Genomic DNA, 19,956 nt, shown 5'->3' with positions numbered 1-19,956 from the left:
CTTAAAAATAGTAATATTCTATTTGCTGAGCCTCTCACTTTGAACAAGGAAAATTTTTTATAATTTTTATCTTAACAAACCATGACTCATATGACTAAGTCAAAACTTTTCAATTATAATACCCATGAATCAATGACCTAAAGCTGATTGTCAAAGAAAAGGCATCTAAAATTTATTCCAAAAGTCCTGAGTAGAAAGTTTTTTTTTTAATATTAAGACTAAATGTCAAGGAATCATTTTAATAGCAGAAAAGAAAATTAAGAATTATTTACTGGACAAAAATGACTGACCCACTCTAAATGCCAGTGGTTTTCCTTCATTTAATTGCTCTTGTTCTCTGTGGTAGTTTAATACCATCTGAAGAAGCACCTGGGCTAATTCTTTTTTCCTGCTATGAGTTGATTCTATAAGAGTAATAGATTCTGCTAGGGAGGCCCTTTGACCTTGGATTAAACCAGTATAGAGTTTATTCACAAATCTTCGTTCTTTGTCAGAAAGTCCTTCTGTGTGTAGCTTTAGGGTTGTCTGTATGCCTAGTTTTCTTTTGAAACCACATGATGGTAGCATCCACTCAGCACGATATAATCCAACAGAATTAAGTGACTGAGAACATGAAAATCCAGATCCAAAACGAATGCCTGAATGAAAGATGAATTGGTAGTTTTGAAAAGATGTTTTTGAAAGATTCTTAAGAAAATGATGGTGAGGAAATAGTAGCAACATAGCTATTTTCATTTCGTTTTGAATCAAAGAATATATTGAAGTTTTGGTTCAACTTGATCTGTGACCTTCCTAGGAAAAAGAAAGAGAAAGAAAAAAATTTTACTTTATTCAGTTGAGCAAATCATGACGCGAAAAAGCAAATATGCAGTCATTTTAAACAAACAACCTACTTAAAATTGACTTTTGTTAAGAGGCAATGCAAATCAAGTTTTTTGTTTCTTTGTTTTCCTTTTCTTTCTTTCTTTCTCTTTCTGCCCAGGATCACACAGCTCATAAGGATTAAGCATTTGAGGTCAAATTTGAACTCAGATCCTCCAGACTCTAGGACCCGTGCTCTATCCCCCGTGCCATCTAGCTTTCCCAAAACAGGTTTTTTGAAAGCAATCTAGGTTAAAGTATTCTTTTATAAAGTTATTCCTGATTTTATTAAAATGTCAACACATGAGACTAACAAGTCTCTAACTAACAAGTATATTAGATATGGGCAGGATTACAGACTTAAGAGCTGGAAGGGAATTTGGGGGCTATTTAGTCTGATTCACATATGAAAATACCTTCTATAACATTCCCAGAAAGCAAAGGCTCTTTACCTGTACACTATGAGAAGGAAGCCACTACTCCAGTGAGACAGTCCAATTCATTTTTTACATCCCTAATTGTTATAAAGTTTGTCCTTACCATCAAAGTGATTTTTTCCCTTCTGTTATTTTCATCCATTGCTCCTAGCTGTACCCTTTAAGACCAATTTTAATCCTTCCTCCCTTTTGAATGTCACCATATGTCTTCTAAATTTCCTCTTCTCCAGACTCAACATCCACAATCCCTTTAATTGAGGCATAGTTTTCAGACCTCCCTATCCTGGTCACTCTCGTCTGGTTAAGTTCTAATCTTCCCATATCTTTCCTAAAATGGAATGCCCAGAACTAAAAATAATGCTCCATTTGTGATTTATGATTACCACGACAAAACATAGGAACTCTTCTTCCTTATTCTCCTTTTAATAAAGCCTAAAAGAACAAACTACTAGGTCACTGCTAATAAAATTTCCAGACAGACACTGTTTATCCATACCTCTTCCATCCTGTATTTATAAAGTTAATTTTTTGAACTCCAATGTAGACTTTTACATTAACCCTTGTGAAATTTCAGCTTATTTATTTAATTCCATATTCTAATTTGTCAAGCCCTATTTGGCTCTAAATTGTCATCCAATATTTTATCTATTCCTCTATGATTCATGTAATTTGAAAATGTGAACAACATGCCTCCTAAGCCTTCATTCACATCAATGATTAAAATGTGAAACATGACAAAGCCAAAAGTAGATCTTTGGGGCATTTTCTCCCTTCAAGTTGATGTTATCCTAAAGATAACAACTCTATAGATTCTGGCATTCAACAAGTTCTAAATGTATCTGGCTGTACAATTATCTAACATATGTTTTCATCATACCCAAAAGCATACTATGAGAAGTTTTGTCAAATGCTGATAAAATCTAAATGTAATCTAAAAGCATGGAAAAGTCTCAATTAAGATTGAGGCCTGCAGTTTTTAAAATATAACTAATGAAGGAATTTGTTTCACATGACTCTCTCTCTGTCTCTGTCACATACATATATATGTTTGTAACAAAGGTCTTATCTTCTTTCATTTATTTTTTGGTTCTCTATTGGGAGAAAGGGAAATAGAAGAAAGATTTTCATTCATGAAAAAAAAAAGTTAATTTAAAAGATTTTTGTTAATCAAATATACTGCTCCATAGTTTAAAGAACTTCACCTTCTGGCCTCACTACATCAGGCCTAAAACAATATTATAAAGTAGCAGTCATCAAAACCATTTGGTACTGGCTAAAAAGAAGAACAGTTGTTCAGCAGAATAGGTCAAGTTCATAAGCCACAATAGCCAATGACTACAGTGATCTAGTGTTTGATAAACCCAAAGATGCTAGCTAGCTTCAGAGATAAGAACTATTTATTTGGCAAGAACTGCTGGGAAAATTGGAAAATAGTATGGCAGAAACTAGGCACTGACCAACACCCAACACCATATACCAAGATAAGGTTGAAATGAGTTTGTGATTTAGACATAAAGGGTGATATTATAAGCAAATAAGAAGAACAAGGGATACTCTACCTCTTAGATCTGTGGAGAAGGAAAGGAATTTATGACCAAATAAGAACTAGAGAACATTATGAAATGCAAAATGAATAATTTTGATTATATTAAATTTAAAATGTTTTGTACAAACAAAAGCAATGCAGCCAAGATTAGAAGGGAAGACAAAAACTGGGGAAAATTTGTTACATCCAAAAGTTCTGATAAAAGCCTCATTTCTAAAATACATAAAGAATTAACTCAAATTCATAAGAATATTAGTCATTCTCAAATTGATAATCAAAGGATATAAAGACAATTTTCAAAAGAAGAAACTAAAACCATTTCTAGTCATATGAAAAAATGCTCTAAATCACTACTGATCAGAGAAATGCAAATTAAGACAATTCTGAGGTACCATTACATACCTCTCAGATTGGCTATGATAACAGGAAAAGATAATAAGTGTTGGAAGGGATATGGGAAAACTAGGACACTAATACATTGTGAACTAATCCAACCACTCTGGACAGCAATTTGGAACTATGCTCAAAGGGCTATCTCAAACTGTGCAATCCTTTGATCAGAAGTGTTCTTACTAGGTCTGTATCCCAAAGAGATCATAAAAAAGGGAAAAGGAATCACATGCGCAAAAAATATTTATAGGAGGCCTTTCAGTAGTGGTAAGAACCTGGAAACTAAGTAGATATCTATCAGCTGGAGAATGGCTGAATAAGTTATGGTATATGAATGTTATAGAATATTATTGTTCTATAAGAAATGATCGATAGGATAATTTCAGAAAAACCTGGAGAGATTTATATGAACTGATACTAAGTGAAGTGAATAGAACTAAGAGAACATTGTACACAGCAACAAGATTATGTTATAATCAACTGTGATGGAAGTGGCTCTTTTCAACAATGAGGTGATTCAGACCAACTTCAATAGACTTATGATGGAGAGAGCCGAATGCATTCCAGAAAGATGAGTATGGGGACTGAACATGGATTACAACATATTTCCATCTTTTGTTGTTTGCTGAATTTTTTCTCATTTTTTTTCCTTTTTGATCTGATTTTTCTTGTGCAGCATGATAAACATGGAAATATATTTAGAAGAATTGCCCATATTTAACCTATATTTGGATTACTTGCTGTCTAGAGGAAGAGAGTTGGGAGAAGGGAGGGAGAAAAATTTGGAACACAAGGGTTTTGCAAGGATGAATGTTGAAACTTATCTTTGCATGTATTTTGAAAATAAAAAGCTATTATCAAAAAAAAATTTTAAGAACTTCACCTTCTTTCCTTCTATAAAACAATATTATCTGCCTTTCCCCAATCTTAGAGTATCTCTTCCATTTTTGAAAAAGGCATTAACAATGGCTCACCAATCACATCCTTTCATTCATTACTATATGCTGGAGAATATTTCACCCACATGACTTGATTCACAAATATGGACACAAGCAAATGCACATATGCACAGACACATATATGCATGCACGGTTTCCTCAATAGATTACATGCACTTTGAAGACAGGAGTTATTCCATTTTTGTCTTTATGTTCTCAGCACCTTGTACAATGCCTAGGCACATAGAAAGCACTTATGAATGCTTGATTAGTTACAGAATGCTGGGGTTATAGATTCCAAACCAGAAGATCCTTTAAAAACTATCAAGTTGAATCCCTTTCCCCCATTTCATTACAGATGAGGAAACTGAGACCCAAAGAGATTAAATGACTTGCACAGAGACACAGAAATGCTAGGGTCTAAATCTTGATCTTAACTTGAAATCTTTTCCCACAGGACCATGCTGGTGTTTGAAAGCAGCTAGATGATACCTGACCATCTCACTGGCTATAATTGGGTTTCTCCTCCCTGTTTACCATTTTTAGTCTATTCTCAACCCAACAATCTCTACTTTAAAAAGAGGCTCAAAAGAATAGATTAGTTCAGCCTTATCATCACAACTAGTCTATTTGCCTCCAAGCAGCAGTCTTATTCTTTGATACTTCTCATCCACCAAAAGAGCTTTTAAAAATTCTATTTTCATATCCTTAGCATTTATTATCAGCTTCTGCTCATTCTTAATTTTCATGTGTTGCTCTTTTTATTGGATCATGTTAGCCTTTTGTACTCCTCAGTTATTTTGCCTTTCTTCTATAGACCATAAATGTCTTTAAAATCAAGAACAGAAGGCTATAATCATAATGTCCAAGTTTGACATCAAAGAAAAATGGAGACAAGGCAACCTTTTCCCTTCTTTGCACAGATAGAAGAAAACATGGGAAGGGATGTAGAGATCAGGTTTGGATCTAGTGAAAAAAAACTTTCAAAGTCTGCATTAATGGTGAAAAAGAAGGGATAGGTAATGAAAGAAGAGACAAAGAAAGGAGAGGCTGCACAAAAGTTAAAAATCTTTTTTATAGGATTTATATTGATGAACCAAATAAAGAAAAAAAAATCTCTGTCCAGTTTACAAATGAAACACAGGATAATAAAATATTTGTGCTTAAAGAACATGTAAATATAAAAAAACGTCAACACAACAGAAACTTAAAACCAAAATCACAATATATCACATGATTATAATTCACACTGCAGTAAATGGTTTTGTTTTTGTCTTTGTGTTCCCAGAACTAGTGAATAGAAGACAATGAATGATTGCTGATTGGTTCATAGAAAAATTGGATCAGAGATTTAGAATTCCAAAGAACTTTTAATGACTATCTAGACAAACATTCTCATTTTCCTGAGGTCCTGAGAGGTAAATGATTTGCTCAGTCACAGAGCTATTAAATGGAAAAGGAAATGCATCATCTTTACGTGTAACCCTCATATATATGATATAGATTTGTAGATGTTAAATGTAATTAAATTTGTACAATACAATGTGTTTTAAATGCTTAATATTTAGAGTAACTACTCAATAATGCAATTGTCTCGTACCTCAGTAGAATTTTACATATGTAATTTTTATAATTTTGGCATAATCTTATTTGAAAATGAAAATATAATTAGAAATATTTTCAAAAGAAATGGCATATGTTGTACATAAGCAATTTAGCCTTTTAAAAAAACAATCTTTTTTTATTAAAGATATCTTATTAATGTAAAATACTGTCCTCTCAACCAGGAGATCATTATATACTTTAGCAACAATACTATATGAAGATCAATTCTGATGGACGTGGCTCTCTCCAACAATGAAATGAACCAAATCAGTTCCAATAGAGCAGTAATGAAATGAACCAGCTACACCCAGCGAAAGAACTCTGGGAGATGACTATGAACCACTACATAGAATCCCAATCCCTCTATTTTTGTCCGCCTGCATTTTTTATTTCCTTTCACAGGCTAAATGTACACTATTTCAAAGTCTGATTCTTTTTGTACAGCAAAATAACTATTTGGACATGTATACATATATTGTATTTAATTTATACTTTAACATATTTAACATGCATTGGTCAACCTGCCATCTGGGGGAGAGAGTGGGAGGGAAGGAGGGGAAAAGTTGGAACAAAACGTTTTGTAATTGTCAATGCTGAAAAATTACCAAATATAAAGCTATAATAAAAAATATTGTCCTCTCATATTAACATTTTAAATATTTTATTAACAATATTTTATTAAAACAACAAGATTACATCTCGAGTTTCCAAATTGCAACTTTGTTCACAAAAAGTTGTTTTTAAAAACAAATGATTTAGGAAAGTTGTCATTATACATAATAAGATTGTTGTCATATTGTCAAAACCCAGAAACAAATGTTCCAATAAAATTAGAAAAAACCAGAAATACTCAGTTCATGGCACAAGTTCACATATCATTGTTCAAAATAGTGCCTACACTAAACATAAAATATGACTCAAGAGTTGGAAGAATATAGAGATACAAATATTTAGACTTACATTCATATGTAATTACATTATATTCTTAATAGATAGTGAGTTTTTGTTTAATTGGAATCCATATTGATCAATAACTGATAATTTTGTATATCATTATTTTCTTTGAAATTCATTGATTTACAATAGATGGCAAGTACAATTAACTACACAGAAAGATAAAAACATTTGCAATACCGTCAAGTCTTCAGCCTCCTTCTAGACCACTTATACCAGCTTCCTCAGCTATTCTTCTCTGCCCTGATTATAGTACTTTATACCTTAAAAATACTTCCAAACTTATGTTGACAAATTTTGCTAAATCACTTTTTCCCTTTTTAAATTTTTTGTTGCTCACTGGTTTGTGTTACTGGGACACAGAAAGAGATTGGAAATGAAGCTGATATAAAACAAAAATACATTTATAGATATTCTTTACCTGAGTTTTTGCTGAATTACCTATACATCCACCCTTTAACCATCTCCTCCTTTTTTCTTCCACATTGGAGTGAGCCATGTCTCAAAATTTAATTAAGAGACTTCTAGGCTCCTCTGTAACAAATGTTTTTGTTGCAAATCCAATTTTGTATCCAATGGCCCAAACAAAATATTAGGCCACTGGATTCTACCTATCCTTTCCCTCCACCTTTTAAACCTGCTTTTTGAAAATCTAGGTTGCAAATGAGATTATGCCCAAGTTTTCACTCTTACTTAATCATGAATTCTATTATGGATTGGTGACTTGTTTTCTAAATTCTTGTAATTTTTATTTTATCAACCAGTTATTCCTTATTATTTAGAAGTCCAGAATAGAAGTTCCTTGGGTTGCTTTTTTTTATTTCCTTCTCTAATAACTTTTATTAAAAGTCAGAAGCATTTCTCAACACTCTCCTCAATGAAAGCTACCTCTAACAACAAAAAATATAAACAAAACTCCACTAAAGTGACAGCATCTAAAAATAAATGCAACCTCCATACTAAGTATCCTATCTCCTATAGAGACAAGATTGTATCTTTCTTCCTCAATATTCTGGGACCAAAACTAGTCTTTGCAATTAATCTGAGTTTTACAGTTAGTGCTCTTTTCATTTGTGATAGTCATTGTGTGCAGAGTTTTCCCAGATCTACTCTCCTATGTTTTCAAAATTTCTCATCATCACTTCTTATGGCATAATATTAAACAATCCATATGATTAGAAAAGATTGAAATTATCCTTCAGTCAAGTTACAAATTTACCAGGTACTCTGCTTTTGACATAGGGAGAATGCCAGAAAAATATCTAGATAGATAGTTTCCCATTATTACAATATTGTGTTTTATATGCCAGTTTTCCAATCTTCTCATCTATTTTCTTTTCCTATCCAGCATATGTCTACAATATTTTTTTTCTTCCATTGATGATCTCCTCCCACTCAGAATCCTGGATTTCCTTACAGTTTTCCTATATATGAAGTAGTAATCAAATGGAATAACACATGTAAATCACTTTGCAAAACTCAAAGAACTATGTAAATTCTATTATTAACATGTGATGCCATTGATATTTTCACATATTCTGTTCTTTCTGAATAAGTTATATCATTCCAGAGTCAAATGCCAATCTCGAGTTTCAATCTACTAAATTTTAATGATATCAAATTTGCTTCTTTGTGTTAATCTCTAGTTCATCCTATTTATTTCCCATACTTTGTGTGTGCTTATATAAAGATATGCCAGACTCTCTTCTTAGATACTACCTTCTATTAGTTCTTGTGTCTTTCTTCTTCCAATACTACACCTGCTGTTCCTTGGTAAGAAGCTTATCAGATCTATCTGAGTAGTTTTTTCTTTCCTCTTTCATTTTCATTTTAAAGACCTCTTAATTAGATTTTCAACACTTCAGATAAATATATTTTTCTGACATTTCTTAGGTATAAACCAACCCTCATCAACATCTCACCTTTCCAACAATTTAAGCCACAGCTCAAAAATCGAAATCTACTTCTCACACACCCTCTTCTTAGCCAGCTGTTCATTTCCCGTATCTGCTTTTCTTTTCTGAATCCTCTACAGTCAATCAGTACTAGTGATAAAAACACCATCTGTGCTCCAAGGGCTTTAGTTTTTTGCCCAATTCTTTAAAATGCTAAGCTATACTTTTTAGATTTCTTTAGGATAACATTTGTTCCCATGTGAATCATAAGCAGGGTATGATCATCAAGTTTGACAACTCTTAGACGCTCACCATTACAATCCAGATACACATCCTGGGGCAGCAGCAGATCTCTTGTTTCTCTCTGGTCTACAATTATTTTGGTGCTCTTCACAAGAAGTCACTACTCACCACTTCACCACTTTCCCTCTATTACTAAATGACCTCTTTCCTACTAACAGACATTCTACTAAGGACATTCCCTTGAGCTCAACAAAGTTACTTCCTCATAAACTGGGAAAACATTTTTACATTCAAAGGTTCTGATAAAGGCCTCATTTCTAAAATATATAGAGAACTGACTCAAATTTGTAAGAATTCAAGCCATTCTTCAACTGATAAATAATCAAAGGATATGAATAGACAATTTTCAGATGAAGAAATTGAAACTATTTGTAGTCATATGAAAAAATTGCTCAAACCACTATTGATCAGAGAAATGCAAAGACAACTCTGAGATACCACCACACACCTCTGATTGGCTAAGATGACAGGAAAAGATAATGACGAATGTTAAGAGGTGATATGGGAAAACTGGGACATTGATATATTGTTGGTGGACCTGTGAACTGATTCAGCCATTCTGGAGAGAGATTTGGAACTATGCTCAAAAAGTTATCAAACTGTGCAGATCCTTTGATCCAGCAGTGTTACAACTGGGCCTATATCCCAAAAAGATCTTAAAGGGAAAGGGACCTGTATGTGCCAAAATGTTTGTGGCAGCCCTTTGTGTAGTGGCTAGAAACTGGAAAATGAATGGATGCCCATCAATTGGGGAATGGCTGAACAAGTTAGAGTATATGAATGTTATGGAATATTATTGTTCTACAAGAAATTATCAGCAGGATGATTGCAGAGAGGCCTGGAGAGACTTACATGAACTGATACAAAGTGAAATGAGCAGAACCAGGAGATCATTATACACAGCAACAACACTATATGATGATCATTTCTGATGGACATGTACAACAATCAATTTTGATGGATGTGGCTCTCTTCAACAATAAGAGGATTCAAATCAATCCCAACTGTTCAGTGCTGAAGAGAGCCATCTACACCCAGAGAGAGAACTGTGGGAGCTGAGTATGGAACACAACACAGCATTCGCACTCTGTTGTTGTTTGCTTACATTTTGTTTTCTTCCTCTGTTTTTTTTTTTCCCTTCTTGATCCAATTTTTCTTGTGCAGCAAGATAACTATAAATAGGTATACACATATTATGTTTCACATATACTTTAACACATTTAACATGTATTGGACTACCTGCCATCTAGGGGAAGGACTAGGAGGAAGAGGATAATTTGGAATAGAATGCTTTGCAGGGATCAATGTTGAAAAATTACCCGTAAAATTTGTAAATAAAAAGTTTTAATAAAATAAAAATTAATTTAAAAATAAATTTAAACTTCCCCCCAAAAAAATTAAAGTTGCTTCCTCCAAGGATAGTCCAGTTTCCCCTTCCACAAATGCTATCTACACTATTGGACCTATTATATCTCCAATGGTTCTTCCCTTTCTTCCCTGCCAACTTTCAATCTCCAAATACTGGTGAGAATTCCTTTCTATCTATTTCCTTGTTCTTGTTTCTACCTTGAAGCATATCTTCCTTTCTCTCGAGGAACAATTTAATTTCCCCGATAACTTAAAAAATAGAAATATGTTCCTCCAATCATTTCACTTTCTCTTCTAGAATAGAAATGAACTTGAATTTTAGACACACATAGACATTATATGGCAGAAACATAAGCATATCACGTTACTGAAAAATTCTCTTTGCTTTCCATATTTGGAGAAAATTCCAGCCTTTTTTCTACTTTCAATTTGATATCATAGCTAATCCCCTATGATCAACTACAATGACAAACTGAATATATGTGAGGAATGAGAACTGAGATACAACTACAATTAAGTTTCTTATTTTATGTTGGGACTCATCTCCAGTTCTTCCTTCTACTTCCCTGGATATCAAACATTCTACTTCCATTTGGGATTGAAAACTTAAATTTATTTATCAGTCAGACAAAACTACAAGGAGAGCAGACATAACATGAAGTCCATATAATTGATAAAAATTTACCTCACAGGGCTTTCTTGTTCCTTTTGGGAATTAAAGAGCCTTTGTTCTTGTTATTTAATCATTTCAGTTTTGTCTGACTCTTCATGATCTTATTTAGGGTTTTCTCAGCAAAAAAAAAAAAAAAAGAGTGGTTCACCTTCTTCTTTTCCAGGTTATTTTACAGATGAGGAACGAGGCAAACAGGGCAAATAGTGTCACGCAGCTAGTACAGGTTTGAAGTCAAATTTGAACTCAGGAAGATGAATCTTTCTGATTCCAAGTCTAGCACCCTATCCATTGCACCATCCAATTGCTACCAAAGAATTTTTAATAGTATCAAAAAATAAAATAAAAAACACAAGAGCAGAAGATGCAACTAATTGTGTCCATCTCTAATCTCTGGAACATCCTCTCTACTTGTCTGGATGCTAGTTTCTCTATTCATAAGTGTCATGTGCAATGCCAGAATGGAAACTACAATACTTCAATGGCCCTATGGGTTCGCTGATGTTAAGAGTTCTCCCTTAAATGGTGTGGATCACAACCATCTATGCCTTCTTATTATATGAACCTGTATCTGTATCAGGCTAAGAACTTTCCTCTAGATTTTTTGACATCATGTAAGTACCAATGAAGCACACAGACTGGCCATTTGTTATCCCTTGCTCTCAACTACTCTGACCAGATCACCTCTTCTTCTAGTCATTAATCTCTTTTATAACTTTTGTATTGCTTTTGATGTACAATTTATCATTGCTAATATGTTACAACCTATTCACACCCACCATGCATCTCTCTCCAATGGCCTTCGGGTAGGAAACCAGACATTAATTCTTTGCAAATTTTGGTATTCTGACTTATAGTCATATAACATCACTATACCAGTATTGGTTTTTAAGATGGAATTTTCTTTCAGGATTTTTGGATGATTTAAAGCACTGACCAACACACTCTATTCTTATAATATTGGAGCCCACTCATCATCTATCTGTACTGAAATTTAAGTGCTACTGTAGAAATAAAGCCAAATGTTGAGTCAAAAGACCTAAGTTCAAATGCTAGCCATGTTATTCTACGGCCTGAGCAAATCATTTAATATAAATCTCGAGTTATCTCTTTGCACATAATGCCACAGAGGCCTCCTTCAAAATCTAAAGCTATGATGGACCAGTTCTGAGGCCTATCCAACTTCATTTCACTTTCTCAACAACAGGCTTGTCTTCCTTTTCCCTCTGTGGAGAGCAAGGCCAAACTTTCTCAAGTGATGATGGATCTCATCCAGACATCTCTATAGTATTCTGGGGTTTGATGCCATACAACGCCATCTACAGGAGAACATGGAGGCTCTCACAATCCACTGAGAAATCTTCCATTTGGTCTCTTCGGCTACTGACAATAGCAAATATCTCTAGTGAGTTACATCTCCCTGTTTTATATCTCATTTCATATTTATAATCAAACTCACTAAACTAAACTAAAGTTCTCGCTGCATTTTTCAAAGAATCTGGATTTTCATAGGTATGTGGCAGACATTTTGTAAGAGAAATGCTTTTTTATAGTTGATAAACGATAAGCACACTAGCATCTTGTTCTTTATACTTTTCAGACACTATGTGATAAAGTTGGTATACTTTGGATTCTTTGATGCTTCAAAGAATTAACCAACCAAACAGCATTTAATAAATATACCTACTATGAGCTACACTGTGCTAAGCACTGGGGATACAAATACACAAAGTGAATCAATGCCTATCTTCAAGGATCTTATATTTTACTGGAGAAGATAAATATATGTGTAAGTATACTTAAAAATATAAAGAGAATAAATCTAACACATACAAAGCGTTTAGTGAGAACATTCACAACTAAATCACTGGGAAGAGAATGAGGAATAATTTCATATAAAAGTTGTACAAGTGAGGGGGAATCTGTAGCTCATCAATTTGAATATTTCCTTCAATAAAAACTATAATCCATCCACATGACTTCTATTCATGTCATCCTTATACATCCTTATACAGGCCTTATACAGGCCTTCCTCTAGATTTCTTGAAATTACATGGATACCAATGGAATATAGACTACCCTTTATTTATCTTTTGCTTTTATCACATCACTATCCACTTCCTTTCCAAGCATCATTTCATTTTCATAAATGGCAACCCATTTATATAGAGTTTTACAAAACACTAAAAGAGATCCTAGAATCAAAGATGTAAAGTTGGGAGGTAATTTAACATCATCTAGTCTCAACTTAGCCTCTAACCAATGTTGTCTCTTATCTCCTTCAATTTTACAAATAAAGAAACTGAGGTCCAAAGAGAGTTCAATGACTCATCCAAGATCCAGAAGCAGTAAGTGGCAAAAACAAGATATGAACCAGGCTTCTGATTTCAAATTCAAAACCCTTTTCACAGCACTTTACTTTATGTTTAGATTTGAAATATACTAAATAATTTGGAGGAAAAAAAAATGACATTCCTACCTATGCTTTTCTTAGGATAACATAAAGATTAATTTACAAATAATAGTTTATGCACAAATACCCAAGAATTTTTAATATATTTTAAATCACCCTAAAAGGAGTCCGTTATAAAAAAAAAAAAGACACAGCTTCAGTATTGCCTTACCAAATTTTCCAAATTTAAGATTCTAACACAGGGCATAATTGTTAAGATCATCAGAACCGTGGGAGAAAAGGACTTCACATTTGTTATACAAATTAGCACCTTGCCTTTTTATATAAAGACAGAAAAGCTCCACCAGTTATAAAATCAAAACATTTCAACTTGTTTTCACATTCACTAAAGAGATAGGGATCATTGTCTACAAGTAGTAAACTAAAGCTCTCTTAAATTGCAAGTGAAATCAAGTATAAATTTAAGATAGAAATTGTACTTCATTTGTTTCTTCTAGTAAATAGCACTCTTAAACAACACTCTTCTATTGGGGGAGTCTGTTTTTAAGAATTCTCTCCACAGTTTACATGGGTACTTAGTCCCTTCATTATACAAAATAAGCACAGAACTGATGTTTTAAATTAAACTTATATTTTTCTTTGTGCTCTAGTTAAGGTATATTTTTCAACTCATTCACTCTATGCCAATGTATGGATTTGGATTTCTCTCTTAAAATCTTATTATGTATGTATGTATCCATCCACACACACGTGTGTACATATGTATTCTAAAGCACAGGTCTCACTGTCTCATTCCCTTAAATTATAATCTACTATAGTTTTCTACCTAGCTCTTCTAGGATCAAACATAAACTCCTCTGCTTTTTAAAACTCTATACTCTGGTCTCAACCTCCCTATCCAACCTTATTAAACATTTCTCACCTTGCACCACTCTATGATCCAGTCAGACTAGTTTTCTTGCTTTTCCTTATAATTTCATCTTCTGTCTTTGTGGCTTTGCAGTCTCCCAAGCCTTGAATGCAGTACTTTCTGTACTTCTTCAGATGCCTCAGCTCCTCCAAAACTCCGCTTGTGCTATCTATTAAGGAATTCTTAATCCAGAGTCTATGAACTTTTTAAATTTGATTAATTAAAGGCTTTCTTTGTAATCCTATGTATTTTATGCACATAAAACAGTATTCTGAGGAGTTTGGAAGTTTCATTGGAATTGCCAAAAAAAATATTAAATCTCAGTTCTACATGAAACTTTTTCTGATCCCCCCCATCAGTTGATGCCTTGTCCCACCAATTTTTTTTTTTTTTTTACTTTGTATTCGTCTATAAATTTAATATATATCCACATACATACATGTCTCACTCAACAGTGTGGGCTCCTTGGAAACATACAATTTTATTTTTGTCTTTGCTTATCAGTGGTAGGATTCATGAGGCTGTCCCTCCAATTTTAACTATTTTAATTACTTCTTTTTTCATAATATACTAAAGAATGACATTTTCCAATGGTTGTCAGATTTCCTTAAATACTTCCTAGCTGTTTGATCCTGGGCAATTCTGTTTGTCTCAATTTCTTTATCTGTAAAATGAGCTGGAAAAGGAATGGCAAACCACTCCAGTATCTTTGCCAAAAAAAGCCCAAATGGGGTCATGAAGGGTCAGACAGAACTGAAATGACTTCCCTACTTTTTAAAATTCAAGCACAATTTCTGGTACCCCAGCCCTGAACGTACTCTCCTCGCCTCTGCCTTAGAATTCCCAGCTTCTCTGAGAGCACAAAAGCGCTGACTCCCACAGTGAAACCTCTTCTGTTCTCAGCTGTTATATGTATATTTCCCACCTACTTGTTAGGATCCTTACAAGGTGCTATGTCAGTACTTAACAATTCTCTAGTTCAGAGTTCACACCTTTAAAGGAGTTCACTCATTGGTTCTGTAAGGAGTTCCCACAAGCCCATGGAGTACCTACAAGCCCATTCTCTGGGAGGATATAAGGAGCCAACATTGAGTGGGGAAGTCAGTCTGGACTGAGTCAAGGAGAAGACTTCCTAGGGAAGCTTGAGGAGATTCACAAGTCTAAAGGAAAAGCCTGCTCATAGACTTCCAGGAGATTCACATCTAGGATTGAATTCTGGGAAACCCACAATCCCACACTCTCAGTGACAGTCTGATTGATTATTCCCATGTCTACCTTCGTGCTGGCTTTGGATTCGGAGGGAGCTAGAGACTGAAGCTGGCTGGAGACATTCTGACAGGAAAAGATTCTTCAAGACTTTGAAGGACAAATATAGGATCTGGACTTTAACTCCTGGCTGCATTTTGGGATTATTGGAACAGAACTTAAAGGAAGGCAGTCTCAAGAAGCTCCCCAAGAAATCTGCCCCCCAAGAACGATCGCAATTTAGAGACAACAGAACATTATACCTACTCATGAGAGTGCATTATCTTTCTCTCCTCCCCAAATAAAAAGCAAGCTCCTCTGAACGCCTGGGCTGTGGGTTTGCCTTTTAATTACCAAAACCCATTGCCAACAAGAGACCTGCAGCTGTTAGATGGAAAGGGTTTAAATCCAGCCTCAGACACTCACTGTGAGCCCTAACTCCCTGCAAGTCTCATCTCTCTGAGCCTGTTTCCAATCATCAAACTGCTTGCTGTCAAAGTTAGGGACAAAAAAATCTAGAATTCAAATCTTATAAATCTTATAAAAGTGAATGCTGAAAACTCTTTACATGTGATTGGAAAAAATAAGACTATTGAGAGCAGCAATAATAATTGCTAAGATGTAAAGCGATATTGACTTCTTACAAAATTTTACAAAAGTGAAGATTGAAAATTATCTTTGCATGTGATTGGAAAAAATAAAAATTTTTATAATTGCTTAGATGTAAAGTGAGAACATTAACTTCAGTTAGATTCTTAGAGGTTGAGGATTAAAGTAATGAGGATAGCGCTTTGAAAACTTTAAAGCGCTATAGCTTTAGACAGATCCATAGGGAGGCGGAAGATAGGGGACTAGAAAATATTAAGTCTTGGGGTTAAATCCCTCCTCAGAACAAGTCAGACTCGGATCAATAAGTCTCACATCGATAGACAGGGAGCGCATGTGCATGACCGCCACGCGCAATCCCAGCCCCGGGCCCGGTCCCCGTAGTAAAGTTCCCCAGGGCTGTGCCCTTCCACGCCCAGGCCCGGCCTCTGCCGCGCGCGGCCAAGGGCAAGGACATAGACTCCGTGGAATGTACTGCGGGCCAAGGTACCCCAGGGTCCCGGGAAGGAGCCTGGCGAGCTTCGGATCCGGAAGATATGAATCTGTCCGGGAAGATTTGAGCCTTTAAATGTTAGCATCAAGAGTCCGCGGCCGCAGAAGCTGCAGCGCGCCAGGCTCGCTCTGACCTAACCTTGGCCTGACTTCCTTTTCCCTTTTCCCTTTTCCCCTCTCTCCCTCCCCCTTCCCCGGGGCTCTGGGGTCGCGCACGCGCACGCGTGCCTCTCCCCTTCCCCCACCAGTCCAGGTTTCTAGGAGGGCGCGGCCGAGAGGCCCTTTCCGTCCCCAGCCCGAGCCCATCCTCAGCCTATAGACGCACCACCACCACAGACAGGGAAGGGCGGCCCCTGAGGCCAGAAGAGCCCTCGCACCGCCTGCCCCCTTACTCACACGGGACAGCTGTCATAGACGCCGAAGCCGCGCCTCTTCCGCCCCGCCCCTCCGCTCAGGTGCAAGCGCAGGCGCAGGCGCAGTCTTCTAAGTGGAAGTTCCTTTCCGCAGGAGGGGGCGGGGCGGGAAACTGGCGCGCGGGCGGCTACTGAACGGCGCGAAAGAGTGGGAGGGAGAGGCGAAAGAGGCGTGGCCTAGGTCCCTGCGGACGTGGCTTGTGAGAACAGAAGAACGCACGCATGCGCAAAAAACTGCTGTCGCCGGCTGAAACTAGAGACCTGAGTTTGGCGCGGGAGTTGGGGCGGGGGAGATGGTCCGAGGGCGCTGGTCCCTGGTGCGCTATCTGGGACGGAAGTCCGTGGTGGGGAGGGTCTGTGAGGCTCGGAAAAAGAAGGGGAGCATTGCATTATCTGTAGTTCTCGCTGCTAAGAACTTAAGAGTTCAGTAATTGTAGAAACGAAATCCACACGGGACGGAGCGTGCCTTCCCAGGCTCGGGAAAGTACCGAGATGCTGCGGCCTGAGTTAATCTTTCATTAACTTCTGCTCGTGCTCGCCCTGGAACTCTTTCACAACTAACCCAAAGCTGCTCGTTGCCCACGTCCCAGCCCGAGGGAAACGTAGGCGTAAATAAAGCCGCGATTTATGTGTGTGTGTATATGTATGTGTCTCTACATATACACGTGGATGTGTGCGCGCATAAACCATGATATACACGTGCTTGTACACACTGTACACGTGCATGTGTAATATACATATACATATATTTCAATCTTATCCCCTGCATGAATGAAAACTTGCACCGGGTCATCTGAAAGATGAGGATGGGGGAGACTGCCTATGTGTGTATATACACGTGTGTATATCTACATATATACACATGTACATGTACACTTGGGTGTATGGGTGTATAAACCATGATATACGCGTGCGTGTACACACTGTGTACACGTGCATGTGTAATATACATACGCATATATTTCATTCTTATTCCCCTGCATGAATGAAAACTTGCACCGGGTCATCTGAAAGATGAGGATGGGGGAGACTGCGTATGTGTGTATACATTAATATATATGTGTATGTGTGTATATATGTATTTTCATTAAATTCATGCAAGGAAATAACCTAAAATTGATATATATGTATATCATAAGTGTATGTATAGATATATATGAATATACATTCAACATGAATACATAATTATATAATATACATATTCTATCAATTATAAAAACAAAAAGCCTGTGAAGTGGGTCCTGCAAATATTATCATTACTGTCTTATAAAGGAAGAAACAAGTTCCGGTGACATGACATGATTTCACTTTATCATGTATCAAACCTAGGTGATGACACAAACAATGTCCATAAAGGCTTATTAGGGTTTAGAGTTGTAGAAGGTCAATTAAAGAAAACTGAAGGGGAAATTATGTATACAAAGTCACACATAAAATAATAACTATTTAATATTATAATCAATAATAATATTTATATAAATATCAATCATTTAATCAATATATAATATTTATATAAATAATGATCGTAATAAAAACAACATTATTAATAAATAAATAAAAATAAATAATATATTAATTTTAAATTTTATATATTAATAAATTTATATATAAACAATAAATTAATAAAGACCACCTTTGGTGTATGCAGTTACTCTAGGTTGAAATTCTATTTTTACTAAATCTATGTGACTTTGGACTAAGCAGCTTTCTCTGGTCCTTTGTTTACAAAACTTTAAAATGATAGCTATTACCTTCCATTTCTAAATCCTATTTTTATGAATTTATTATTGTTCAGTTATTTTTAAGTCTTTGTGACCCCTTTTGGGTTTTCTTGGCAAAGGTACTGCAGTGGTTTGCCATTTCTTTCTCCAGGTCATTTTACAGATGAGGATGCTGAGGCAAACACAGTTAAGGGATTGTCTACAGTCACACAGTTAAGGGGTATTTGAAGTCCTGACTCCAGGCCCAGCATTCTATTTACTGTATTACCTAAGTGCCCCTGTCATGAATGATTAAAATGCAAGAGTCAAGATATGTAGGACTTAACTGTGGGAAGAGTGTAAAGCCCACAAGAAGTATTTATAAAGCTCCTCCTATGTGGCAGACATGTGCTGATATGAGATAGACAAAAAGAACAAGCTTAATTCCATCTGAGGAAACAAAAATCTAGAAAAGTAAATACACTGAGTTGGAACTAAGATAGTGGAGAAAAGCCAGGAGGATGCCTGAGCTCTCCCCAGTTTCCCCTGGAAACTACATTAAATCAAGACTTTAAACAGATTATGGAGTGATAGTACCTCCAAAAAGATGAAGTGAAACAATTTTCCAGGTTAAAATAATTTAGGACTTCAGGAAAGGTCTGTCTCACTTAGGAGGGGGCTCAGCTAAGGATTTGGACAAGGCAGCTGGAACTCTTAACCACAGCACAGATGAGTAACTGGGGCCTCGGGGTCCTGGCTTGCAGAGCAGGCAGATAACTCCAGATCCCCAACATAGAAGGCAAACTGCCACCCCAGAACCCTTGCACAAGAGAAATAACTAGACTAGGCCACCTCAATGCAGGGGACAAGCCACCAACACCTAAGTCCTCAGTGCAGATAACTAGTGAGCAGGCCCCAGCCCAACCACAAGAAGCTTGAGACCGTGTCCCCTGGGTACTAGAAGCAGAGATCAATGTTAAATGTTATAAAAGAGATTTTAAAATGAGCCCAAAACAGAAAACAGTTCTGACCACAGAAAACTACTATGGAGACAGGAAAATCAAAACACAAACTCTGAAGAGGGCAATGTCAAAATGAGAAGCCTCAAAGGGGAAGATGAACTGGTCTCAGGCCCAAAAAGCCTACTTGGAAGAACTCAAATAAGAGAGGTGGAAGAAAATTGGGGAAAGAATTGAGAGAGAATTATGTA

The 19,956-nt window shown here is 36.0% G+C and overlaps 1 protein-coding gene across 2 annotated transcripts in view; it reads right to left on the bottom strand.

Moving 5' to 3' along the window:
• Positions 1–17,165, bottom strand: part of MMAA (metabolism of cobalamin associated A) — a 39,737-nt gene extending 22,572 nt beyond the window's left edge. Inside the window, exons 1-2 of one of the 2 annotated variants that reach the window (XM_074276210.1) lie at positions 17,030–17,165; positions 291–792 (exon numbers count right to left, since the gene is read on the bottom strand). In XM_074276210.1, coding sequence (XP_074132311.1) covers positions 291–735 — 445 coding nt within the window. In that variant the 5' untranslated portion in view covers positions 736–792; positions 17,030–17,165. The remainder of the gene's footprint in view (positions 1–290; positions 793–17,029) is intronic. The other variant, XM_074276211.1, reaches the window with a different exon arrangement.
• Between the last annotated feature and the right edge of the window lie 2,791 nt (positions 17,166–19,956).

Source organism: Sminthopsis crassicaudata, chromosome 6 (genome assembly GCF_048593235.1).
Source record: "Sminthopsis crassicaudata isolate SCR6 chromosome 6, ASM4859323v1, whole genome shotgun sequence".
NCBI classification, from domain to species: Eukaryota; Metazoa; Chordata; class Mammalia; order Dasyuromorphia; family Dasyuridae; genus Sminthopsis; species Sminthopsis crassicaudata.
The sequence above is the reverse complement of the archived record's forward strand: the minus strand, read 5'-3'. Positions and strand labels throughout refer to the sequence as shown.